Source organism: Mastigoproctus giganteus, chromosome 10, assembly GCF_048544385.1.
Source record: "Mastigoproctus giganteus isolate SK-2022 chromosome 10, ASM4854438v1, whole genome shotgun sequence".
Lineage (NCBI taxonomy): Eukaryota > Metazoa > Arthropoda > Arachnida > Uropygi > Thelyphonidae > Mastigoproctus > Mastigoproctus giganteus.
In genome coordinates, this window is record NC_143584.1 from 71,595,929 (window position 1) to 71,622,997 (window position 27,069).

At 38.0% G+C, this 27,069-nt stretch overlaps 1 protein-coding gene across 2 annotated transcripts in view; it reads right to left on the reverse strand.

The window, feature by feature from the left end:
- The window catches only part of LOC150079077 (DDB1- and CUL4-associated factor 11), a 446,028-nt gene that overhangs the window by 40,393 nt on the left and 378,566 nt on the right, over nucleotides 1–27,069 (reverse strand). For both annotated transcript variants that reach the window (XM_090383756.1, XM_090383757.1), the window contains 2 exons: nucleotides 19,291–19,354; nucleotides 2,994–3,149 (listed from right to left, as the gene is read on the reverse strand). In XM_090383756.1, coding sequence (XP_090239882.1) covers nucleotides 2,994–3,149; nucleotides 19,291–19,354 — 220 coding nt within the window. The remainder of the gene's footprint in view (nucleotides 1–2,993; nucleotides 3,150–19,290; nucleotides 19,355–27,069) is intronic.

The following is a 27,069-nucleotide window of genomic DNA, read 5'->3' on the forward strand; positions in this document are numbered from 1 at the left end:
TAATACAGCACTAACAACATTAAAAAAATACAATGCAAATCAACATTATCTATCTCACAAGGACCATAAATATGTAAAATTAAAAGGAGAAGCTCGTAAATCTGCACTTCAAAAAATGAAGAAAGAAAAACAGCACCAGGAAAAGGCTTTTGGTGCTTTTTATTAAGCAAGGAACTTCTGCAACCGATGTTACATACAAAATAGTGCATGTACTTGGAAAAAAGGCAAACCATTTAGTGACATCGAAATGATAAGAATGTATTGTTGAAGCAGTAGGATGTTTAGTTCCGGAAAAAGTTGACAAATACAAACAATTACCTCTCTCAAGAAAAACTATAACTAATAGACAACATGAATTAGCTCAGAATGTAGGAAAACAACTTCAGGTAATAATTCACTCTAAAGATGTATATTTTTTCAATAGCGTTAGATGAAACCACTGATAGAAATGACTCTGCTCAGATATTATATTTTATTCGTGCTATAACTGAAGATTTTCATTGTTACGAGGAACTACTGGCTTTGGGTACGCTCACTGGAAGGACTCGTGGAATTGATATTTTTAACAACTTTAAAGAAATGTGTCTTGACAGAGGACTAAACCTTGGTAACCTCGTGAGTGTATGCACGAACGGTGCAACTTCTATGAGGGGAAAGCGAGAAGGATTCATTTCGTTTCATTGTTAAAAAAAGAAAAGGCCAATTTAGAAAAGTTAATTTTGTTCCACTGTATATTACACCAACAAAACCTTTTGTGCTAAATCCTCCACACTGAGCAATACTTTGGACAAAATTATTGCAATTAATAACTTTATTCAAGTAAATGCTTTAAGACATCGCCAATTTCGAAGCATGCTTATATTGGATGATGAGACATATAATGTTGACTTGCCATATTATTGTAAAGTGCGCTTATCAAAAGGACAAATTTTAGTAAAAGTTTTGGCTTTGCAAGAAAAAATTTAAAAAATTTACGAGGAACAACAACAAGAATGTGATTTATTAGATGAAGAATTTTTTAGAAATGCTGCGTTTTTGTGTATATTATGGAAAAGCAAAATGAATTAAATGTTTATTTGCAGGGAAAACCAAGACATATATATGACATGTGGCAAAAAAATTCAGGTATTTCGAAAAAAATTAATTTTTTACAAAACTCTTTTCTCTAAATCAGAAATATCTGGGAAACATTTCCCTCATTTAAAAAATATGTTAAAGAAGCAGAAATATGTTGTATGTGACACTTTCAAAGACTACATAACCGTACTGGACACGCTAATTGGTAGATTTTCTGATTTCGAAGAACATACTTTAGAAATGAAATTGGGGTATGAGCCACATTTAGTTGATATCCTGACGGCACCCACGGAACTACAGATGGAATTAATTGAATTAGGAGAAGATAATATGATAAAGACTTTTTTTGATACAAAAAAAGATCCTATTGAAATATGGAAAAATGCAGCTGAATACCCACATTTACGTCAACATGCTCGTCGACTGCTGTCTTGCTTTGCAACTACGCATTGTTGCGAATCAACTTTTTCATACCTTACACAAATTAAAAGTCATTTAAGGACTCAGATATCTGATATTCATTTAGAAGACCAACTCAAGTTGTGTACAACTAAGATGGAGCCTAATATCCAGTTGTTATCTAATAAAAAACAAACCCAAAAATCTCATTAGTTAATTATCAAAAAAGATGTTTCGGCTGAAATCAATGCATTCTGATGAGTTTAGCTCATTAAAAATGTGCAATCGAAGTGGTTTCAGCCGAGACATCTTTTTTGGTAAACAACTCAACCACCAAAGCATCAAATCTTCAACTCATTAAGTTAACTCATTAAATTATTTTTTACAATAGTACAGTTTTTCCTAATTATTCTTGTATAATACACAGAGAGAATGTTAAATAATTGCTATAAATTTCATTTGAATAACAATTTAGAAAATAATTTATCTTTATAATTATATTTTTTTAAATTTTGTGTTCATATAAAATGTAAGTGGATGTATTATGATGAGAATATTGTAAATATGTATGCTTTATTGAAATTTATTTGCCTTTTCTATGTAATAAAATTTAATACTGATAATTAAATGTTTTACTTCGTAAGTAGTGGTTTGAAGGATCGGTGCGGCCTTTCGACTATTTCCGAAAATGAATATGGCCTTTTATTCAAAAAAGGTTGCCCACCCCTGGGCTATGCCATTTTCAATTCCCACGATTTAGCAGGAGCCTACAAACCACTGTGATGACTGTTATTTTTTCTTAGTTAATGTAGAGGGATACAATGCAAAGAGTAAGAAGGGCATTATGTATCCTAATATTCCTTTTACCACAAGACCAGTCCCACGTGGAGATAACCTGCCAATTCCTGAAAGTGAAGCTTCTGAAGACGAAATTGAAGTCTACATACCTGAAGAAACTGAATCCAGCCCTCAATTGTTTTCACAGCATGAACTCAATGATCTTGCAAGAGCAGGTCATGGGGTTTTGTCAATGATACATAGGAATTTTGCAAGCAGGGAAAAGGAGGTGATTATCCCTTTGTATAAGGCAATGGGACAGGCCATGCCTTGAGTACTGCATACAGGTCTGGAGGCCTCACTTTAGGAAGGATGTAGATTTGCTTGAGAGTGTACAGAGAAGGGCAATAAGGTTGGTGAGGGGAAAGCAGGGATCCTATTATCAAGAGAGGCTTAAGTTCTCGAGGTGATTTGACTTTGGTGTATAAGGCCTTGGGTTGAGCATGCTGAATTTGATGGGATTCTTCCACTTGCTCAGATTACGAACTTAAGGGGGCATAAATTCAAATCACACTGCCAAATCTAGGTGAACTGTTTACTAGATAAAGGAATGAATGGCTTGAAATTAAGTAAATTTAATCTCAAAATATTTATTTCTCAGTTTTATAAATCATTGTATGCAAGGAAAAGGAGTGGTTTTTACTGAAGTAGTGTGAAAAAAAAAAAAAACATTTACTTACTAACAACACGTCCTTGAGCACAACCTGTATAAATGAAGCGTTGCCCTGTGGTGAAATCAGGAGAAAAGTGACATCTGATTAATGTTTGCAGTACACTATGACCTCTGTATGTCATTAAAGATGTGTCTCCCGATACTTTCTTACGATAAGTATGCACTACATGAGGGAAGGAGGAAAAATTAAAAATGGTGTACTCTTTGAAAAAACTCATTATACACTCAGTGCCCACTTTATTAAGTATACTTACCTAGTATTATGAAAGATCCCAATTTTGCTTCTATATAGTTAATGTTTCATCTCAGTACAGATTGCACTAACTCTTCGAATAAGGTATTGGGAATTTCCACATATTTTGGACAATTTTATAATTCTTTTACAGTAAATGCCAGTGATTCTCAATATCTCTTTCCACACCCTCCCTCCTATGGCAGTGTTTTGAAATATTTTTTCCAACCATGGACTACACCAGCTGACAAGGCATTCACAAAAGAAAAAAAAAAAAAAAAAAAAAAAAAGGCCAACTCAGCTATAACGCTATGTATCAGTAACTTCCATTCTGGATTAGACCAGGGAGTTAGCTGAGAAACTGATATTTGGTTACCGAGGGGACAGTGAAAATTCTCCATTAACAGAAGCTCCCTAGAACCTATCAGACAACATTGGTTCGAGGGTACATAGAGGGGAGCATGGTGCATTATCTTGCTGCAGGCAACTGCCACTTGAAGGGTTTGTTTGTTAGTTATTTTGGTTTTTTTAGGAGCATTAGCAACTAAGGCCATATTGCTCTGGGAAATGCGGTGGCCATTCCCTGACCTTTCCGCATCCTCCGTATTTGGTGGTGACGGGCTCGAACCCCAGTCTAATTAAGAAGTGTGTGCTACGCACTGCCGTTCCTTCCCACCTGGCTACGGAGGCACCCCACTTGAAGGGCAAGCAGCAAACATGATGGGATACACCTGGTCAATAGCAATACTTAAATATATCTAATAACCAGCAGTGGTTCATTATAACCTATGGACTACAGCTAAACAAGCCCCAGACCATCAAATTTTCCCCACCAGTCTATAGTGTTATGCTCAAGCGTGAAAGATCTCGTTTCATGTTACTACCACAATATAACCTTTTCAAGATGAGTTGCACATTTGTAAACAGGATTCATCACACCATAGACTGGAATTCTGTGAACAACCAGTTTTAGTGTACTGTAACCTAGCGTTTTCCAACGTGCAAATATAATAATAATTATTTCTTAAATACGATATGTACTGCTATTTAACATATGTACTACATATTAGGTTGTTATAAGCATACCCGTAACTCCCATCACTGTTAGTGGGATTGCTACCTACTGCAAAAAAGAAGATCCATTTCATTGTCAAGTCCACAGACCATAGGTTGGGAAATAATGCTGTATGCTGCAGTTCACACAGTGCAATGTTCAACACAATATGTGCACTAGTACCTGCTACTGTGTTTCTCAACTGAACTGGCCTGCTAAGGTACCTTACAGTGTTGCACTGAACAATCCAAGCAATTCCCCCCCACACAACCCCAAATATAAATTACTGATTTTTGGCCATAATTCATACACCTGCCAGTTTTTTTGCCTGTCTGTCATTCCTTGACACTTGCCTGTCACGGTCCTCCACCAGTTAGCTTTTAGAAGTACTGGGAAAATGCTTCAGGCAACTGCAGGCATTTTATGTCCAATGATAAACAATCCCATATCAGTTTGTCCACTGTGTAATCTACAATGTTTCCAAAACTGCTAAGGATGCATTCTATCCTGAGTCACATGTCACAATCACATGACATATCAGCCATTTGCACACAACCATGCAGTGTACATAATAAAGTGATCACTGAGTGTATAAGGATAATGAATAAAATAAATTTTAATAAATACCTCAAAATGTCCATTTAAAAAATTAAACTTTTTTCTTAATTGAAGATGTAAAAACACTTTTTAAAACAGGTGTGTGCTAATTTCAAAGTTTTTTTTTCTAGTATATGTAGTTTTTGCTATATGACTGCTGATAACATCAATAGAAGTTAATTAAGATGACTTCAACACACACACGCACAGCTAGTTATGGTTACATTTTTAACACCTTTACAGTTTAAATCCAATAAGCTTTATTCACAGAGTTAAACTAATATGGTACACTATTCTAAAAAACATATGTACAATTTAAAAATGTTGTGCAAGTGATTTCCTTTGATACACTTTGTCCAGATTTTCATGGGAAAATATACAGCAGGTACCTTATGGTGCAACTTTGTAATTGAACAACAATGAATCGAACCGAACAACATATGTTCAACCTAGAAACTTTGGCGGCGATTTTCATTGACTTCAATGTCTTGATGGACTCATTCTCTCTGCTCATCATTCACTGTACTAAAATTTTTGGGAAGAAAGTCTAGATGATATCCTATTTCTTCATATATATTGAGCAGTTACTGAACTCCATCTTTGTATGTCGGACATGTGTGTTTACCTAAAATGTTTCCACACAACCATTTGAAAGCTAGCTGTGCTTTTAATTCTAATACACTGAAGAATTTTTAAAAGTTTTAATCTGTGATCTGAGGCGCTGCAAAGTTTCCCTCTAACTTTTGTGGCACTGACCTTTTGAAATTTCTCACTTAGGTAATGAAATCCTCTTGAATTCATCTTACTCATCTATTCCACAAAACTCTTCACTAGGCCAAGTTTAATGTGGAAGGATAATCTTCACTGGATTCACTAACAGAACAGCACATTCTGCACAATATTTTATCTCTGCCCATATGTGCTTCTCCTAGGCCAGTCATGTGAGATGTAATGATCTGGAATAGAATGACTATCCCATAGGTATAAGAAGCAACAATATTTTGCAACAAATATTTTTTACAAAAGTAAATATCACAATTGTGGTCTTTTGGTGTCCTCCATATCACAGGTATGGCACATGGCATAGACTTTTTCCTTAATTGATATTTGTTCAACCAATCCATTCAAACAAGTGGTACAAATAACATGTCATGCCCACATCTGATTTTGGTTACCTAGTGGATGGCCAAAGTATAACTGGTAAATATTCCAAATAGATCTGTCATAACTGCACCCCACTGTGATTTAGTTATGAAAGAGCCACACAAGTAGCTGAATTTGTTAGGGTGATTTTTTACCCCTTTAAGGCATGACAATGAACATGTTTTGGAAATTCATCGGGCCTTACCTGAGACAATTTATAATTAAATAATGACATACAAGGATATAAATATATTCAAATAATTACACAAATGTGAATGCATAAACAATAATAACAAATAAATAATTTTATTCATGTAGGTTGGCGGAATAGGTATGTGAGTGGAAAATCAGTCTCTTCCCACTTGTGTAATTAGTCTCAACACAAAAACTAGATGTGCTAGAGGAAAACTGAAAACAGGTTACAGATTACAAATTTGATGTGTTTCGGGGTGGGGTTGGGCCTCTCAGCTTTCGATTCCATTGTGCATTGGATTTGGTAGTGTCTCTATGAGTGAGGGAATTCATTAATTCGTTTTTTTTTTTTCATCTTATTTTATTTGTCACATATGGGAGAGAATTGACTGGAAGCATTCCATGAAAAAGATTGAGGTAATCTCTTACTTTTTATTATATTTTTTTTCAATGAAAAATACTTGATTTTTGTAATCAGTTTGTCATCCAATCACAGTTAACATTTAAGTTATATATATATTTATAAGTAATTAATAAGTATTATGCATTGTAAAGAAATGGGAGATTACTGAATGTAATATTTTTAGTAACCATCCATTAAAATAACTGCCCACTAATTAAATACTAAATTACTCTTCTGTCAAAGTTAAACAATCCCTTTGACAAATGGTTATGCCTAAGTTTGTTTCCTATACCCGACAGATAGTAGGAACCTCTACTAAAGCTTTTCAGAAAGTAGTCAAACAAAAAATTAATTTGGTACTTAATGACAAACAACTAAATCCAGCCTGTGAGGTCAGTTCAGATTATTCTACTGTTCTCTATTACTGTCAAACATTATATCTCAGGGATACTAGCATGACCAGTATCTTTGTACATACTGAAGACTCTGGTAGCAAAGGACTATGAAATATTAGTGCTGGGGTATGGATAGATGGAACTGTAGCAAACCCTCTGAATGCATTAAAAGGTTGTGTAAATGGTGTGGCTTAGCTAACAGGAAGGGCAGAGACCCAGAGGTTTAATTTCAGCTTAAATTTGATAGAGTGGATGGTTATAGTCTAGTGTTTACTGAAAAGTGGCACCGGTCCTCCCTCCTCAAACTCCTTGTTGTATACACTATGGCACCTCCGTAGCCAGGCGGGCAGACGCAGCAGTGCGTAGCACACGCTTCTTGATTAGACCGGGGTTCGATCCTGTGACCACCAAATACGGAGGATGCGGAAAGGTCAGGAAATGACCACTGCATATCCCCTGAGCAATATGGCCTTAGTTGCTAATGCTCCTAAAAAAAAAAAAAACAATCAATTAAGTATACACTATGTCTCAGTACAAACTGTAAAGGCCAGAGATAGTGTGTTTTAGTTTAGTCTGCACAGTCTAGTGTCATTATGTTGTTCCTCTGGTCACTTAGTTGCAGGCTCCTGGGAAAAGGGGGGTCCCCTCATTGCCTGTCCTTCATCATGAGGAGGTGGGCCAGGTTGTAGGGTATGAAAGGTTCTCTGGTGTCACCAAAGCTTGCCAGAGAGGGTCCCTTTAAAAAAACAAACAAACAGAAGTTTTTATTGGAAAGGAGCGCAGGAGAGACACTTGAGGAGTGAAGATTATTGTTGATGATGGGGTGCAATAGCTACTTAGGCCATATTGCACCTATGCAAGTGGTTCATACCGCCTGTGCTGGTTGATGTAGAAGTGGTTATCTAATCCTATTTGTTTCAGGAAGGAGAAGAATTCTGTGAGATTTGATTTTTCACCTATGATATACCTAAGTGACAAAGGTTCCTTTAAGTTTACCAGAGAAGCAATTGATAGTAGTTGAGCATTATTATACAAAGTACATTCCAGACTGAGTTTTGTGTCATTACACTGAGGAGAGTCATTTCCTGACAAAAGGAACAGGTGGGTTAAAAGGGTATGGTAGATTCTGGCTCTGGCTAGAACTGATACTACTTTTCTGTTGGAAGCCCATAATATTGGTATAGGTTTAATTTGAAGCAGCTAATTATGAATTTGTGCTTGCCATTGAAGTGTCCATTGACCTTTACATATACTTTGAATATTCATTTTATAATATGTGAATGGTACTAGGAAATTCGTTGAGTTAGCTGCACTAGATGGATGTTTGGCAGCATCATCTGCAATTTCATTTTCTGGTATTCCAGTATGCCCTGGGATCCAGCAGAAGACAGCCTTTTGCTGATACTCTTTAAGACAAATCAACTCTGTTCTGATGAGCTCTATTAATGGAGTAGGTGGAGAAGTGTTTTGTATGGCTAATAAGGAACTTTGCAAGTCTGCATATATTATGCTCTTTTGGATTGACAGATGACAAATATTTTCTAGAGCAAGCTTTATGGCGTATAATTGAGTTGTGTAACTACTACATTCTGTGGGAAGAGATATAGAAATGGTACTGTAGTATCAGGCTGATCAATCAATATCTATTTTAGCAAAGTCAGGATAACATTGAGCATGTGCAATGTGTAGCTGTTGGATTTTAATGTCTGATAGAAAGAGTTTCCCCCATTGGTGGAAATAATTGTCACAAGATGGCATGATGAGACCATGGGGGGGGTCTGGATCTATAGGATCTAGCAGAACTTTACTGAAGCATATATTCCAATCTTCTGCTAGTTTCTTTAACCTGATACCAGCAGGCCGAATTGTCTGTGGTTTGTTTCTATAAAAAGGTTGTAAACTGTAGATCACAAAAGTATTCACCAATTAGGATGGGTCGCCTGGCTTTTGATCTTGATTGCATGGTTCAGCAGCAACATCTTTCTCCTGATATTTAGAGGAGCTTTATAGGCTTCAACATACAAACTTTGCACTGGAGATGTTCTGAAAGCACCTAGAGCTGAATGTTGAATATGGTTGAGGTGTCTTACTCTCCCTAGGAGAATCGAAGACTGTGCCACAGTCCAAGCCTGATCTGATTATGGATCTGTATAAGTGAATGAAGCAAGCCATAATGATCTGCTTCCCAGATTGTGGCTGATAAGACTAAGTATGTACAGTTTTTTTTTGAAGCAGTGCACTTGCAGTCAAAAATTAAACCTAGTAGATGAATACTATTAGCTATTGGAAGAGGATAGTTATCCAAGCGGAGTTTGGGTTCAGGATGCATTTTGTCTGGTACAGAAGTGAATGGCAGTAGATTTCTGGCTGGATAGTCAATAATCATTTTGTGTCGTCTATGTCTTGATGCAATTAATTGATATTTATAGTTGGTGCTCAATGTAGTTCATGTTCTAAAAATGACAGGAAATTGTGAGACCATTGGTGAAAAGATATGAATTGAGAGTTTTCAGAACGAGTTCAATTACATGATTCATTCTAATTGCAAACAAAGTGGCATTGAGAACAGACCATTGTGGAATTCCTTGTCTTGGAAAAAGTTTTGAGAGAGGATTCCCTGATAATGAACTTGAAAGGATCTTTGTTGTAGGAAATTTTGGATAAAGTATGGAAAATGGGCTGTCAGGCCAAAAAAATTCAGATCCCTTACGATACCGGAACACCACATAGTGTCAAAGGCTTTCTCAATGTCACGACAGACCACGACAAGATGTTCCTTTTTGATGAATGCATTTCCGAAGTTTGCTTTGCTTTGATCATAAGATCCAATGAAGAACGATTTTTTCGGAATCCAAATTGGTTTTTGTGAATCAAGTTTTGGGACTCAAGGATCCAAGTGAGATGGTGATATATCTTTTTCTCGAGGGTTTTGCTCAGACAGTTGGTAAGAGATACCAGCCTGTAATTTTGAGGAACAGAATGATCTTTACGGGGTTTCGTGATTGCCAAAAACCAAGATCAAAATAAGAATGACGCCAAGAACTTGGAAAGGTATGTTAAAAAAAAATTCAAATGAAAAACAAAAACATCAGCAGTAAAGATAGTGATCTTTGTCCAAATTTTGGAGCATTACATAGTACAGTGTTTCTCAAACTGTGTTCCAAAAAAAATGGTAATTAATAATTAAAAAAATAAAATACACAAATTTTGTATACACTTGGTCATCGACTTACGACCTATGCGACTTACGACCGGCCGCACTTACGACCACAAAAAATTTGATTTTGTAAATTTCATTTGTATTAATTTTTACATTAATTTTAGATTGTATTTTTGTGTTTACAGTACATTATGTACAGTATTATTTTTCAAATTATGACAATACTGTATATGTAATTATAGATCGTAGTTTTGTATTTTTTATAAACAGTATGAATAATAAACCAATTAAAATGTACAGAGCGTTTGAATTTAACCTCCTAGAGAGAGATAGCCTAGGCGTAGAAACGAAGTAAAAGATAAAAGCATTACTGTATTTAAAATGAAAAATAAAAGATGATAAAAATTTAAAAGATTATAAAAATAAATTATAAAGATAATAAAAAGATTAGAAAGGTTAAAAAATACTGTTAATAAATATATGGCCGACATACGACCAGATCGACTTACGACCTGTCAGTCAGAACAGAAGTCGGTCGTAAGTCGACGACCAACTGTATTTGTAGCGTACACCACTTTTGTATCATTATAATCTTTAACATAATTTTTTTCGGTTAATATACTGGAAGAGACTAATAATCAAATAGACCGTGGAACACTATTTTAACGGGATTTGCATAGAGAAGTATGCATAGAGGTAATGACACCTATGAAAAGGTAGGAATGTGGTGATCTAGTATGGCAAGTATGCCATTCGTATGCGATTTAGCCTGGAATACACGGGTTGAAGGAGAGGATGAAGCGAACCGATATCATAACTAAACTCACTTCCTTGTATAAATTTTTTTTGATAATTATTAGTATTTTGAAATATTATTATTAAAATAAATGACCATGGATTTGTGGTTGAAAAAAGGAACTTTAAAACGAGAAGCAAAGTACTTCTAGTAGTGCACCTTGCTTGATGAAAACAAACACAATACTGTCACACTTCAAAGTGAGGATGAACAATCGCAAGCTTTTGTTCCTCAGAAATCAGAAGTGAAAAAACAGGAACCAACTAATAAAAGACCAAAACGAAAGTATAATGGCAGTTATTTGAATTTTGGCTTTACACATGTTGGAAAGAAAGATGTTCCTGATGCACAGTGTGCCATATGTAATAAAATATTAGCAATAGTTCTCTGGCTCTTGCTAAACTTGTATTTCGTAAGTGTTGTGTTCCGTAAATATGTTGTGAGATGAAAAGTGTTCCGTGACTAAAAAAGTTTGGGAATGCTGACATATTACATCCCATCAGGGCCAGCAGTACTATTTCTTGAGTTGGAAAGAGATTGCTGTAGTTCAAGCATGGTAAAGCACAAGTGTCAATGAAATTCAGTCTGGACTTTTCTGTTACGGTTTTAATTTTTTGAAATGATTGATCCTAAATATTTGAAGACAACTGAGAAAACACAATTCCCAGTGTTTGATATTTCTGTAGGGGTAGAGAGCTCTTGTCCATCCCAGTTCAGTAGTGGGGTGGATAAAGGAGAAAATATATATATATATTTAAACAGTAAATTTACTCCTTTATGAAGTAAATTTACTGTTTAAATATATATATATATTTTCTCCAGATCAATCTTATATCAGTATTTTTATTAACTGAAGACATGAATTTAATCCAAATTTCTTTTTTTGCTTTTTATCTGATATAATGAGATTTTGCTCTATAATTAACAAGATTGGGGGTGGTTGGATGTTTGCAGAAAATGTTCCAGGCTTTGTTTTTCTCTTTTTTTGCATCATTGTAATCTTCATTCCACCAGTAATTTATTTTTCATCTATTTCTTACTTGATAATGCAAAATTGTAGTGGACACAGCTGTTAGCAATTGATTTGTGATGTGCTCAGTAATGCTGTTGATCGAACAGGACTGGATGATATAGTTGTCAAATGCGATATGTGTTCTCTATTTTGTTCAGTCAGCCCATGAAAATTTCCATTTAATCGGATTTTCTGTTGGGAAGGAATAGGATGTTTGAATTTTGCACATTAACGGGTAATGGCTGCTGCTATAAGGATCATTTAAAGTTATCCAATCTATATTTAGAAAGAGGATAACTTTAAATAATAAGTTAAATAATAATTTAAATAATAATTTTTTAAATAATAATTAATAATAATATTTCAAAATACTAATAATTATCCAAAAAATGGAAAAGTCTATTCCAGATGTTGAACCTAGAGAGAAATGGATTTGGTAGAAGAGCCAGTACATAATAATGTTAAATTCTACCGATTGATCATCATTTTGATAAGCATTCCTCCTCAGACAGACGAGGAAGGCTTATAAAAAGGAGATTTCATCTCCTTTTCATACCAACTTTATTACTAGAGTAGGGGTGGAAATGTAGTAAACCACTCTGCACCACTAACATAAACATAATTCTTAACATAAAATGGCCTCATCTATGAAAACTGTCTTGTCCAGTATGTCAGGCCAAAGCACGATATGTTGCAAAATTTGAGTATTGGTGTTTGTGCATCACCCTCACTTTATATGGGCAATACTCTTCATTTTGTTAACTGTTTTATACAAGTGCTGTATAGAAACCAGTTTGTATTGCAAGTTTTCTATAGGATTTGCAAGGATTTCTTTCCAATGGGATTTTTGTGCTCTCAACATGTTCCACTGAAATATTAGGTCTACCGCTATGTCAATGAGATCATTGAGGTTTTCTTAACTTCTAAACCTAAGTTTCTTTACAAACTTCAAAATTATTTTTTTTTTCTGATGCTTTGTCATTCGAAATTCATATTTAAACTTATACTCTCCAGAATAAAATAACACTGTGCTAATGATAACAGCACTACACACATCAGAACATACAACATTGCATGTTGGGAGATCTCTTCAATGTACTTATACATAAAATTTCACGTTCCTGTGTCAGGTTTATAGTAAACATTCTAGGTGGTACAAATAAAGAATTAGGTATTTTATTGATTTTGTGCTCTGTGATTGAGACAGGGTCATCTCATTCCCATAGCACTGAAGCAAGTTTATGTTGTAAGGTCTATAGAGGTCAAGTTAACTGAAGCAAGATGATAAGATTTTGGAGTTTTGAGTATTGGCTGATTAAAAAAAAAACAAAACAAAATGGCCCAATTTTCCCTACATTATACTGAAATTAGAATTACGTAAATTCAAGATTATATTTTTATAAGTCATATTTTAAATGTCATACACTGAAGGCAATAATGCTGAATTATATTAAAGTATAGTTAAGTCAAGTGTTGAAAAGATACTACAGGCACTCCTCGACTTACGTACCTAATCAGTTTTTTTTCATGTATAATACAGTACAATGCCTGAGATTATAACCTCCAACAAATTCATTGTGTACAGCATTTTACAATTTGTAACCGAGTTAAATGAGGCTGAAAAAACATCTCCAAATTAAAATACCGTTCACTATACGATATGTAGTAAGTGCCGATCATTGTGATCACGTTTGCAAACTGAATATTAATTAAACGGCAATTCTAATAAGCAAAAATAGGAGAAATATTATCCAGAGGCTATAAAAGAAAAGATAAAGAGCACAAATTTACATTTTACTTCCTCCAATTAACAAAATTAAATGATGTGTGAAAATAGGAAGAATATTGCCTGCAGGTTAGCAAATTAAAAATAAAATTTATGCTTAATTATATAGCTTAATTAATAGTGTAACTGATTGATATTTCTGTTCACTGACATTTTTTCTTTTGGTCGTAAAATTTAAAACAATAAGAAAATAAGCAATCAATAACAAAGAACATGGCATGCACAAATTACACCTAACACAATACGTACAAGTGAGATTATTATTATTAGCCATATGGTGCAAGGAAAAGATTTGGTGCAACTACGAAAAGATCTAAACCTCCCAAAACACTTCCTAATCCATTTCACAAATATACGTGTGGTCTCGATTCTAATCTCAATGATGTCCATTTCCATTTGCAGTCTGCCAAACCCCATGTACTTTTTCTGACAGAATCTCAGTTATCGGTTGATTCAACTACTGCTCATCTCATTTGCCCAAATGATTCGCTATATTATGCCTTTCGCCTCAAAGGTCGTACTTGTGCTTATGTCCATTCCGATATTTCCTGTCAGAGACTTGGTAATGTGGAATCTCTTCTCTTCAATCTTCTCTGGCTCAAAATATCTCTACCTCATTGTGTCAAATTCATCTGTTGTCTCTACTGTTCTCTCAACTCCACCAATCACGTGGAGCTCTTTGACTTCCTCTCTTTGCAACTTGACTTTCTCCAGTCCAACTTTCCTAACAGTGAGGTAATTTTCCTTGGCGATTTTAATGTACACAACTCCAGCTGGTTTCCGTTTTCTAGTCACGCCGACCCAGCTGGTCGAGACGCTGCGGCTTTTGCAATTACTAATAAGCTTGCACAGATTGTTCATTTACCTACAAGAATACCGGACAATCCTAACCATACAGCCAACATGCTTGATCTTTTTCTCACAAACAACCCTTCTAAGTACAAGATCGAAGTGAGAGGTCCTTTAGGCATCTCAGATCATAACTGGGCAATTCCCTTCTCCAATGGAGTCTTTGTCTCATGACTATTCCAACCTCGTATTGTTTGGCATTACAAGAATGCAAAATGGGATGACCTGCAAGATTTCTTTTCTTCTTTTACTTGGTCCGATTACTGTTTCAAAACTTCTGATTTGCTCAGATCTGTTTGCTCAGATTGTGTCAGTGAAATTATTCTTGCAGGAATGGAATCCTTTATCCCACACTTCACTTTAAAATCTCGTCCTTTATCTAAACCTTGGTTTTCCAATAAATGTGCTAAGGCTGTTCAAGAGAAGAATGTTGCATATCATAATTGGCTTGTTTCTAATTCTCCAGTTTCATTTTCTGCGTACACCAGATTGTAACAACACAACAATTGTAAAGCAGTTATTAATCAATCAAAACTAGAGTTTTGATTGATTAATGCCCTAATGGTAGCCGTGCATTCTGGTCTCTTGCCAAAGCTATTGCATATTGTAATTGGCTTGTTTCAAATTCTTCAGTTTCATTTTCTGCCTACACCAAAGCTTGCAACAATTGTAAAGTAGTTATTAATCAGTTCAAACTAGAGATTGAACAGTGTAAGAGTAGAAAACTTGCTTTTTGCCCTAATGGTAGCCAAGCATTCTGGTCTCTTGCCAAAGCTATTGGCCACAACTTTTGCCCATCTCTGCTCCCACCTCTGTCCAAACCTGTTGTCTGTTGTCACTTCAGCCAAGGATAAAGCTGACCTGTTAGCATTCCATTTTTCTTCCAACTCATGTATTAATGATCTTGGTAAAACACCTCTCACCATTCCCAACATGCTCCATTCAATGTCCCCTGCAGTCTTCCGTCAAAAGGATGTCAGAAGGATTTTGGGCGAATCTTGATGCTAAGAAAGCTCCAGGTCCTGATTGTATTTCTCCCCTTGTTCTCAAAACCTGTGCTCCTGAACTTACTCCTGTTCTTTGCTGCCTTTTTTCGCTTTCTTATTCCAAAGGTATTTTTCCTTCTGCTTGGAAATTTGCTCATATCCAGCCAGTTTCTAAAAAGGGCGACAAGTCCCTCCCATCCAATTATCACCCCCTTTCTACTCTTTCCAAAGTTTTTTTTTTTTTTTACGTGAACCCCAAACACGAGAAGTATTAGAACCTATAGTACTTAGTACCATGCTTGTGTTGGAGGTTGAGAAGACGAAAGAAGATATTTGTTGACATTGGACTTGAACTTTTGTAGATTGTTATTGTCAGGAAATACGTATGAAGGAAGGTTGTTCCAGAAAATGGCATTTGAATGAATAAATGAGGAAGATGAAAAGTTGGTTCTGTGGGTTTGAAGTTGGACAGTAAATGTACGTTGGCTGTTGGCGGCACGTGTTCGGACTGTTTTGAAAGAGAGAGCGGGAATTATAGAAGCCAATTCAGAAGAACAGTGCCCATGGAAGTATCTGTAGAAGAGGCATGCAGCAGAAACAGTATGCCTATGAGAAAGCGAGTGGAGAGACTCTGTTAGAGATGAATCATTAATTAACCTAACTGCCCTCTTCTGAATGGAATCAAGAAGCCTGAGAGAGGTTTTGGGGGCACCACCCCAGATGTGGGAACAATATTCCATGGCAGGGCGGATTTGCGATTTATACAGAGTGAGCAGCTGTTTGGAAGAAAAGTAACGCCGATAGCGAAAGAGAAAACCAAGTTTTTTAGATGCAGAGGAAGCAATATTTGTAATGTGCTTGTGCCAAGAAAGATTAGAAGTCAGGGTAATCCCCAAAAGAGTTATATCATTTTGCCTAGAAATCGGAGTGTCACTAAAGATAAGCATAGGAGCAGAAGAATCCTTTTTTGCAAGATATAAGACAAGATTGAGTTTTAGAAGGGTTGAAATCAACTAAGTTGTCTTTGCCCCACTGGAGAATTACCTGAAGATCGGCATTTAAGAAATTAGTAGCAGATTTTCGAGAAGTTGAAGCTGATTGAGCAGGACAAGGTTTCTCAAAATGGACAGTTGAATGCAATGTGCTATCATCGGCAAAACTATGGATAGGATTACCGGTCAATGGAAGAAGGTCATTAATATACAAGAGGAAAAGAGTGGGGGAAAGAACTGAACCTTGGGGGACACCGGTATTAGTGGAGAAGTTAGAAGACAGAGAGCCATCTACCATCACCCTCAGTGAGCGATCAGAGAGAAAACTGGATAACCAATTACTAAAAACAGTTGGCAAACCATAAGATGGAAGCTTGTTTAGAAGACCTTTATGCCAAACACGATCAAAAGACTTTGAGATGTCAAGAGCAACTACTTGTGTTTCACCCAACCTTTCCATTGAATTAGTCCATAAATGGGTAAAAAGCCAGAATATCACCAGTGGATCGACAATGGTCCTTGAGGTTGTCACAGACATTCTCTCAGATATGCCAGACAAGCTGTACTTGCTACCTGGGAGTCTAAAACGCTGATGGAACTGATATTCGGGTGACACTCAACTCAAGTGGACCCGATTTCGGCGAAGTCCGGACAGTCTGTGACAGCCAAATCCTCTGCTTGCACCTTCACGATGGTGGGACTTTTAGTAATCCTGGGTATAACCTCCATGCACAAGTACATGGTGGGTGACAACCCAGGTATGAACCAATGTAAGCAGGGGTCGAGGAGAAAGTAATGGAGAAATCAATTAACCACCAAGTCCTAAACTACCTAGAAGCCTTCCGCCTGATCAACGATCGCCAGTATGGATTCTGTCAGAGTCGATCCACTGGTGATATTCTGGCTTATGTTACCCATTTATGATCTAATTCAATTGAAAAGTTTGGTGAAACACAAGCAGTTGCCCTTGACAGCTCAAAAGCTTTCGATCGTGTTTGGCATAAATGTCTTCTACACAAGCTTCCATCTTATGGTTTGCTAACTACCTTTTGTAATTGGTTATCCAGTTTTCTCTCTGATCGCTCACTGAGGGTGATGGTAGTTGGCTCTCTGTCTTCTAACTTCTCCACTAATGCCGGTGTCCTCCAAGGTTCAGTTTTTCCCCCCACTCTTTTTCTCTTGTATATTACTGACCTTCTTCCATTGACTGGAAATCACATCATTAGTTTTCCCGATGATAGCACATTGCATTCCACTTTCCATTTTGAGAAACCTTGTCCTGCTCAATCAGCTTCAACTTCTCGAAAATCTGCTAATTCCTTAAATGCCGATCTCCAGGTAATTCTCCAGTGGGGCAAAGACAACTTAGTTGATTTCAATCCTTCTAAAACTCAGCCTTGTCTTATATCTCGCAAAAAGGATTATTCTGCTCCTATGCTTATCTTTGGTGACACTGATTTCTAGGAAAAATGATATATCTCTTTTTGGGATTACCCTGACTTCTAATCTCTCTTGGCACAAGCATATTACAAATATTGCTTCTTCTGCATCTAAAAAACTTGGTTTTCTCTTTCGCTCTCAGCGTTACTTTTCTTCCAAACAGCTGCTCACTCTGTATAAATCGCAAATCCGCCCTGCCATGGAATATTGTTCTCACATCTGGGGTGGTGCCCCCAAAACCTCTCTCAGGCTTCCTGATTCCATTCAGTAGAGGGCAGTTAGGTTAATTAATGATTCATCTCTAACAGTCTCTCCACTCGCTGTGTCATAGGCATACTGTTTCTGCTGAATGCCTCTTCTACAGATATTTCCATGCACTGTTCTTCTGAATTGGCTTCTATAATTCCCGCTCTCTCTTTCAAAACAGTCCGAACGTCCATTTACTGTCCGACTTCAAACTCACAAAACCAACTTTTCATCTTCCTCGTTTATTCATTCAACTGCTGTTTTCTGGAACAAACTTCCTCCATACGCATTTCCTGAAAATTACAGTCTATAGAAGTTCAAGTCCAATGTCAACAAATATCTTCTCTTGTCTTCTCAACCTCGAATCCAAGCACGGTACTAAGTACTATAGGTTCTAATGCCTCTCGTGTTTGGGGTTTACATAAAAAAAAAAAAAAAAAAAAAAGTAAGTCTGAGGCTTATGCTGCACCAGCCAAAAGAAAATTCCCAAGTTACTCTGAGAGAGAAGAATGATGATATCCAGCTCAGGACCCTGGGTGTGCCAAGCCCATACTCACCAAGATGCGAGCCCTGAGTATGGAGTAACAACTTTATGAAGCTCAAAAAATAGGAATGAAGAGAAGATTCTGAAAATGTATTTATGTTTTTATGACTGAAGATTTCAATGAAGGGGAAGCGCGTTTCACAATAATAACACAAAATTTCACAGAATTCCAGCTATCAGTATTATTGCAAATGCAATAAGATCGAGTTTATTAACAATTTATAATAGATTCCACTAACAGAAAAGCTCAATAAACTATAAACTGCTAATTGTTTTTCATTATTTTATGGTAGTAACCTCCACAAATCTGTTTTAGAAAAATATCATGAAGGCATTTAAAACTGATTCTTATAACCAATCATAGCAACAGCTTTGTATTTATCTGCGAGTTGTACTAAGTTGTTTGTACATAGTAGAGGAGTGCCTGTGCTGCTTAATTCATTTAAGTTTTTCATTAGAAGAAAAATGGATACATACATCTTTTTGGTACTCTTTGCCATCTATAGTCCCAGTTGTGTGACGAGACTGCTTTCCTTGACGCCTATAATAATAAACATAAATCAAAACTGCATAGAAAGTGTTCACTTTATTAGTAATGAAAAATGCATTAAACAAATTAGCATTAGTAAAGGCACATGATGCAAGAATGCAAGCTTATATAGCAGCAGCAGCCAAAAAAAACCTCTTCTGCCTTGAATCTATTTAAGCTATCAACTTCTACGACAGACGGAAGTTTGTTCCAGCAATTAACCATACGCTGCAAGTTTTTCTTCAATTTGAATTTATGCCCTCTCAAGTGATTATTCTGAGCAAGAGGAAGAATCCCATCAGCACTGAGCATGCTCAAACCATTCAAGGCTTTATACAGCTCAATCAGATCCCCTTGCAGGTGCCTAGTCTCCAGAAGCTGCAATTTGCAGAACCCAAGCCTTTCTTCGTAAGAACAACCCTTCGTTCCATTCACTAATCTTGTTGCCCTTCTCTGCACACGTTCCAGCTGCTCCACATCATTCCTAAAATGAGGCCTCCAGCCCTAAACAAGGGAGCCTGACCATTGCTTTAAAGAAGGGGATAATCACCTCCTTTTCCCTGCTAGAAATATTCCTGTAAATCATTGACAAGACACCATGGGCTACCCTTGCAGACAGTCTGCACTGCTCAGACAACTTCATATCTGCCTGCACAATTGCTCCTAGGTCGTTTTCATTCCCTACCACTGTCAGTGTATCGCACCCAGCTTAAGCACCTTGGTGTAATCCTGAACTGTCCTTCCTCCCACAACCTACAGTATATCCAAAAGAAGATAAGAAATTACACAGCATTGGTGGCAAGGGTCACCCGCAGGGACCTGGGTCTAAACCAACGTACCCTACCCCTGTATTACAAAGCAGTCTTTATTCCAGCCCTCTCATATGCTGCAGGGGTCTGGTATCATTGGGCAACTATTGTCACAAATCAGAAGAAATTAGCCACCATTCAAAGAACAATACTACTTACCATCACCAGAGCCTGCTGCATGGTGAGCACTCCTGCTCATCCCTCTAGATCTTGAAATAATTAGATGTGGCATGTTGTATCATCTGTCCAAAGGAATCTACACTACCATCATTGATTCACCACCAACCCAGCAATCAATCGCAAGAAAGAGAAAAGGCACCTTCTTGCTCACTTGCAGCAGGTCTGGCAGGACAGATGGACAACATCCGCTAAAGGAGCAGTTACAAAGAAATTCATCCCTGAAGTAACGTTCACATTCCTAAAAGCCCCAAGCTGGTTTTCCCCCTGGCCTGTATATAATGCACGTCCTCACAGGCCATGGGTCGATACAAGAAAAATTAACGTCTCTGGGCATCACAGATGATCCCCGCTGCCACTGTGGCACTGACGAATCTTGGCACCATATAATGTATGACTGTCCTCACTATATGAAGACTTGAGATCTATTCTGATCACAAAGATTATTAATTTGCCAAAGGACCAAGAACATATACTAATTCATACCCATGACAATTATAAATACTTCACCACTTTTGCACAGGATATCTTCAACAGACGAAGAACATTAAGGAGCCTAAACCATCCAGAGCAATAACTTGAGACAGATTCTGGGCACCCCTCTCCAGTAGTATCAACTGCCGACCTCATCGAAGCCCAATTGAACTGAAATTCACTTCCTTCATCCAAGTTCCATCGGGCTGATATCTGCAACTGAATCTCCAGGCAAGATCAACCAGTACCTGATCCCACTGAAGACTCCAAAACCCAGACACTGGAGACATCAGCAGCTTTTCTGCCACAAGCCACATTGGCAATCAAACCAAGCACTCTAGCCTGGTTTTCTTTTACTCTTCTTCCCAGCTGGGGAGAGGAGATTGTTTCCCTGTCTCCTCCCCCTGCCACCACCTCCTTCTGCGTGGTGAGGCCTGGTCCTGCCTCTGACTTTCTGGGGTTGCCTTCTCTATTGTCCCCATACCTCTGTTTTTTCCCCCCAGCCTTCAGCTCCCTCTACTCTGTCTATCTTGTAGTGTACACCCCACACAACTTATCAATTAATAACATCCAAATTTAAACCATGCTTACATTACTCTTGGCCTTTTATATTCTAGCGTTAACCTTCTTTTATTATTTATTTATTTTATTTATTATTTTTTTATTTACATAGGCCCTTGCCACTGAAATCTTTGGAAACTAGGTAAAGGGCCTGCCAGAGTACAAAAATCTACTTGGTACCTGACTTGCCTCCCTGGGACCAAGTGCAGTAACGGTGGGTCCCAAAATTACTTGAATAAAATTACAAAAAGAAACTGCTTAAAATAAAATAATCAAAAATTGATGAATTCAAATATAAATATGAATAGTAAAAGTTACAGTGGAAACCAGTTAACAGAAAAAGGATTAATATAGTTGCTTTAGATCAGTGTTTTGACCTATTTTTAATAATGGCACCGTTGAGTAATTTATTTTATTTTGTGGAACCCCTACTCAATTTTCTGCCTGTTAGATCTGATTCTCTCTCTCTCTCTCTCTCTCTCTCTCTCTCTCTCTCTCTCTCTCTCTCTCTCTCTCTGTATACATATACACACACATAAATAATTTTATTATTTTAAACCTTATTTTAATTTATATGACTACACATATACATATATATATACACACACACACACACACAGGGTGTCTCAAAAATATTGGTACAAACGTTTAGGGGAGGTAGGTAACATCTAAAGGAATGTGAATCACATAGGAACCCATAACCGGAAATGTCAAGGAAATAGTAGCAGAGGCACAAGAAGCAGAAATGACACAAGACAGTAATTAGTGGCAAACATTTATTTGACATAATATTAACAATGGAGTACGAGATGGATGCATTTCATGATGTTACAACAGATGCTTGAAGGTTCCACCATGAGACGCGATGCATGCGTGACACCGACGCAGTATGGATTGGCTGACACGGTCGAACACACCTTAAGTTTATTTTAACAGTAGCAGCAGCAGCGCAGACGAGTCTCGCTATGAGATCCATTTCTGTCTCCACAGGCGATTCATGCACAATAGGCCCCCCCACAGAAAGAAATCAAGGCTTGATAAATCAGGTGAGCGTGGGGGGCCAGGCAACGGGTCCACCATGGCCAAGCCACTGACGTCCAAAACGCCTGTTCAAATGGTCACGAACACACCTTCCATAATGGGCAGGCGCCCCGTCATGTTGAAACCAAATGTTGCATCTCACATTTGCTGGAACATCGTCAAGTAACCCTGGTAGAACTTGTTCAAGAAAGATCCGATATTTAGTGGAGTTCATGTGGGTAACAGGTATGGGCCGACTAACCAGTCATCGACCATACCTGCCCACACATTTATTGCGAAGCGATGTTGTGCCGCATGGGGGCGCACACTGTGCTGGCCGTCTGCTAATCCATACACTAGGTGCATGTCTGCCAGCTCATAGTTCGTATATCGATGCATGCTCTTCGTGCGGCGACTACTGCTTGAATGAGTAAACCAGAAATTTTCCGTCTCACGAACTGACGAACAGAGCCATGTACCGACTTACGTTGACATTTCCGGTTATGGATTCCTATGCGATTCACATTCTTTTAGATGTTACCTACCTCCCCTAAACGTTTGTACCAATATTTTTGAGACACCCTGTATACATGTTTTAAAGGAAGCAACAGCTTAAGATATTAATAATAAAAATAATAACGGGTTATGCCCTTCACGACTACTAACTTATATATATATATATATATAATATTAAAAAATATGTTATATGATAGTTATTATAATAATATAACTATAAACAAAATTACAATTCATAATACAAATTATATATACTTATATAATGATGATTTTATTCTTTATATAGAGGTACTAAATAAACATTAATTATAGATCATCACAAAATTAAAAATATACCGTACAATGGATACCATAACCTTTTTATAATGAAATTAATATATAAATTCAATGTTGCTGTGACACCCTAGTTGAAAACCACTGCTTTAGATTTTCAGTTAGGCAATTCAGACCATTGCTCACTAGTAGACTATATACTGAGATGGTTTTGCATCAGCAACACTTGATGTGTGACACTGGTGAATGCTCAAAGTTGGGACCAGCTGATATAACACTGTAGTTTGCAGACATGGTGGCCAGGTTTTGGGTGCCTGCAAGTAACAATAGATTGGTATTAAGTGCTTCTCTTCTATAGTGTGTCCCGAGTCTGACTGTCTCAACAGGGTTTGAATAACAAGTGACAGCACATTAGCCTAGCTAGGCAGCCAGTACAACATAGGAATAGTAAGACAATATCCACATGGACTATGCACGAGACATTAGCTAGTGCGTAAAGTAAAGTGTAAAGTATATTGATATCAAACGGCACCAAGGGTTACTTCCATCTCTACGTTGTTTCATTGTGGGTGTAACAGTTCACTGTAAAAGGCCAGAGATTTAAAAGTATATGAATTTTTTAAGTGTAGTGTTATGTATCGTTGTTCATCTAGCCATTTAGCCGCCAGACCCCTGCTGGGGCCCAACATTGCCCACACTTGGCCTCAGTGAAGGCAGACCAGGTACACAGTAGTTTGAAATTTTTACTCTGATAGGCCCTGCCACCTAGTTTCCTGGGATTTCAGTGGCTAGGGCCTATGTAAAAAAAAAAAAAAGGGGGGGGGGCAGTAGAAGTAGGGAAGCCAAAAGTTTTTATAATCTCAGTTTAAATTTAGGCATTTTTAATTTTAGTAAGCTGTGTGTGTGTGTCTTGCACATTGCAGGATAGACTGAAGACTGGTGGGAAAAAGAAGTATGGGGTCAATAGGGAAGGCGGCCCCAGAACAGCAGTGAGGCAGGCCCATGCCTCACCAGACAAAAGAAGAGGGGGTGGTGGGAGAGGGGTTGATGGGAAGACTGTCTTTTCCACCAGGGATATGGAATAAAAGTGATTAGCGCTAGGGTGCCCTATTCAGATTGCCAAATGCCATTTAGCAGCAGGGCTGTGGCTTGGTGGTCTCAGTCCAATCCCAGCAGGGATTTGGAAAGTTGTGGGTTGATTCATGGGATGAAATCCCATCCAGTATTTAGTGTTCCATTTCATAATCTGGATAATTTCTGGGTCGGTCCAGTCTCAATCTGGCCTATGGATAGCATTGGGTGTTTGTCTCCTGGAAAACAATTGTAGGGCGAAGCTCGTGAGTGCTCTGTATTCCTCCTTGGTGTCAAGAAGGTGTGTGGTTTACTGAGGAGTATCTGATTTTCGTTATATTTCGTAGGTCGCCATAGTGGTGCATTAGGTGGTTCCACATCTCTTCCTCCCCACAGTTGCACAGCGGGCTATCCACCAGACCAAAAGTCATTAGTTTGGTTTGGAATGGGCCAAGTCCTGTAATTAAGAATGTTGTGTTCAGTCCTGGGAAAAACCAGGGGGTGCTTTTGGGTATACCCTGTCAATATGTGGAGAAATTTCTTCATAATTTCTCCTTTGATGGAGTTTATCCACCTATCCTGCCATGTCTGCTGTAGGTGTTGCGTTAGTCTGGTTTTTCCTATTTTCTGGATGTTTGCAGGGTTGACGTTGAATCCAGCAAAGGTGATGGGGGTTCCTCTGGCGTAATAATACACAAAGGCAATCTTAATAACCTCAAGGTCCAGAGGAAGGGCTCCCACTATGACCTGTAGGGCATGTGTACTTACTGTACAGCAGGCTCGGGTGATGACAAGGAGAATGGTTTTTTGGATTGAGTCTAGTTGTCTTCTTTTTACCGTCATTATGGTTTTGTTATACCGGATCGATACGGCGTATGTAATTATGGGAGTAAAGATCATTTTATAGTATAATGACAGGGTGCGTTTGTTGAGTCCCCAGTCCTTTTTTGGTGACTCTTGCAATGAGTGCCAAATACTTTCTTTTTTTTTCTCTTCTTATATACTGGAGGTGTGATAGAAAAACAAAGGTTTGTGTCCAGTACAACTCATAGATATTTGAGTTGCATGGTGAGATTCAAGGTGGTTACTCCAATCTTGATTTGTGGCAACCTTCGTAGTTACAATTTGCCCTTCAAGAGGATTCTTGGTACTGGTTTCTGCAGAAGAGATTGTTAAAAAATGGGTCAAAGCCCATTCCTGGAGTTTTATTAGTGCTGGGTTTGTGATAGCCTCAAGTTGGGCTCTAGAGTCAGCTATTATCGTGATGATGAGATCATCCGTGAAGGCCTGGGAGTGGGCTTCACTCAAGTCGAGGGTTAGGAATTCATCCATGACCATTTTCCACAGGAGCGGCCCAAAACTGAGCTCTGCAGGCCATCCCTGCAAATAGGTCTAGTGAGGCTTCTATATGGCATTTTCACTGTGATTTCCCTTCCAGAAGTAGGACTTTATGATGTTATATAGGTTTCCAGGTATGGAAGCCTGTCTCCTATGGCAGTTGATGGCTGTCATGGGTACCCATGCTCACTGTGCAACACAAGAAACTGTGCCTTGCATATGCACATCAGCATACTTGAGTCACTGTGAGTAAGATGACCGATGGGTTGATTCTAGTGATGACCATAGTGGTCTTGTAATACAACATCAGGACACATTTTTTAAGGCCCCAGTCACGGCACGTGATCCTTGCAACCATGGCAGAGCATTTCCTTATTTTGTTCCTAACTTGTTTGAGGTGGGGCTGGAATGATAGGTTTGTGTCAAAAACGACACCAAGGTATTTCATTTCAGTGGCAAAGTTGACTGTGGTGCCATTTATTTTTATTTGGGGTGACCCTCTGACATCGAGGGTTCTTTTCAGTAGGATTGATTTGGTTTTCTCTGTTGATATTTGGAGAAAATTGTCCTCTGGCCACTTCCGTAGGATTTTTAGGGCATTGTTTGCTTGGTCCTTCAGCTGAGCTCTTGAGTCTGCAGTCACTGTAAGGATCTTTGTAAAGTGTGTTTGGTGTCGAGCGGTACCAGGGGTTTCCCCCATCTCTGTGTTGCTTGCATTGTGATGGGTGTGCCAGTTTGCTGGAAATGGCAGAGATTTAAAAGTGTATGGATATGGTACATGTGTAGTGTTGTGTACATTGTTCATATGGTCATTTAGCCGCTGGACCCCTGCCGAGGCCCAACGTTGCCCCACTTTTGCCCCGTGGAGGCAGACCAGGTACACCAGTATTATAATTATTAACTCTGGTAGGTCCTGCCACCTAATTTCCTGAGATTTCAGTGGCTAAGACCTAAAAAAAAAAAAAAAAAAAAAAAAAAAAATCATTTAATTACTTTTATTTCAATTGCAAAGGGTAATGTCGCTTGAGGAGGAAAGGCCTAGAATAAGGGTGAAAGTTAATTTGAACATATTTAAATTTAGGTGTGTGGGGCATTCGCTTGCATTAAGATGGGGGGGGGAGGAGACTGATGACTGGAGGGAAAAGACAGAAATATGGGGGCAATAGAGAAGGCACCCCCAAGGAAGTCAGTTGGGCCGGTCCATGCCCCACCAGGAGGAAAAGACCCCCTCCCCTCCCCCACCCCACTAGGGAGAGGGAATTAAAGTGGCCGGGCAAGGTGCCTGGTCCAGATTGCCAGGTGGTGTGTTGGCAGCAAGGTGTTGTGGGATCGTGGATAGCTAGTACAGGGGGATATTTCTGCACTCAAATTAAGCTCCGCCAGGATGCTGAGGCATGGGACAGAATCCCACCCCAGTTTGGTTGTTGCAATCAATATGTTTTCTTTCTTTCTTTCCTTCAAAGCATTTCTCTCATTTCTTTTCCTTAT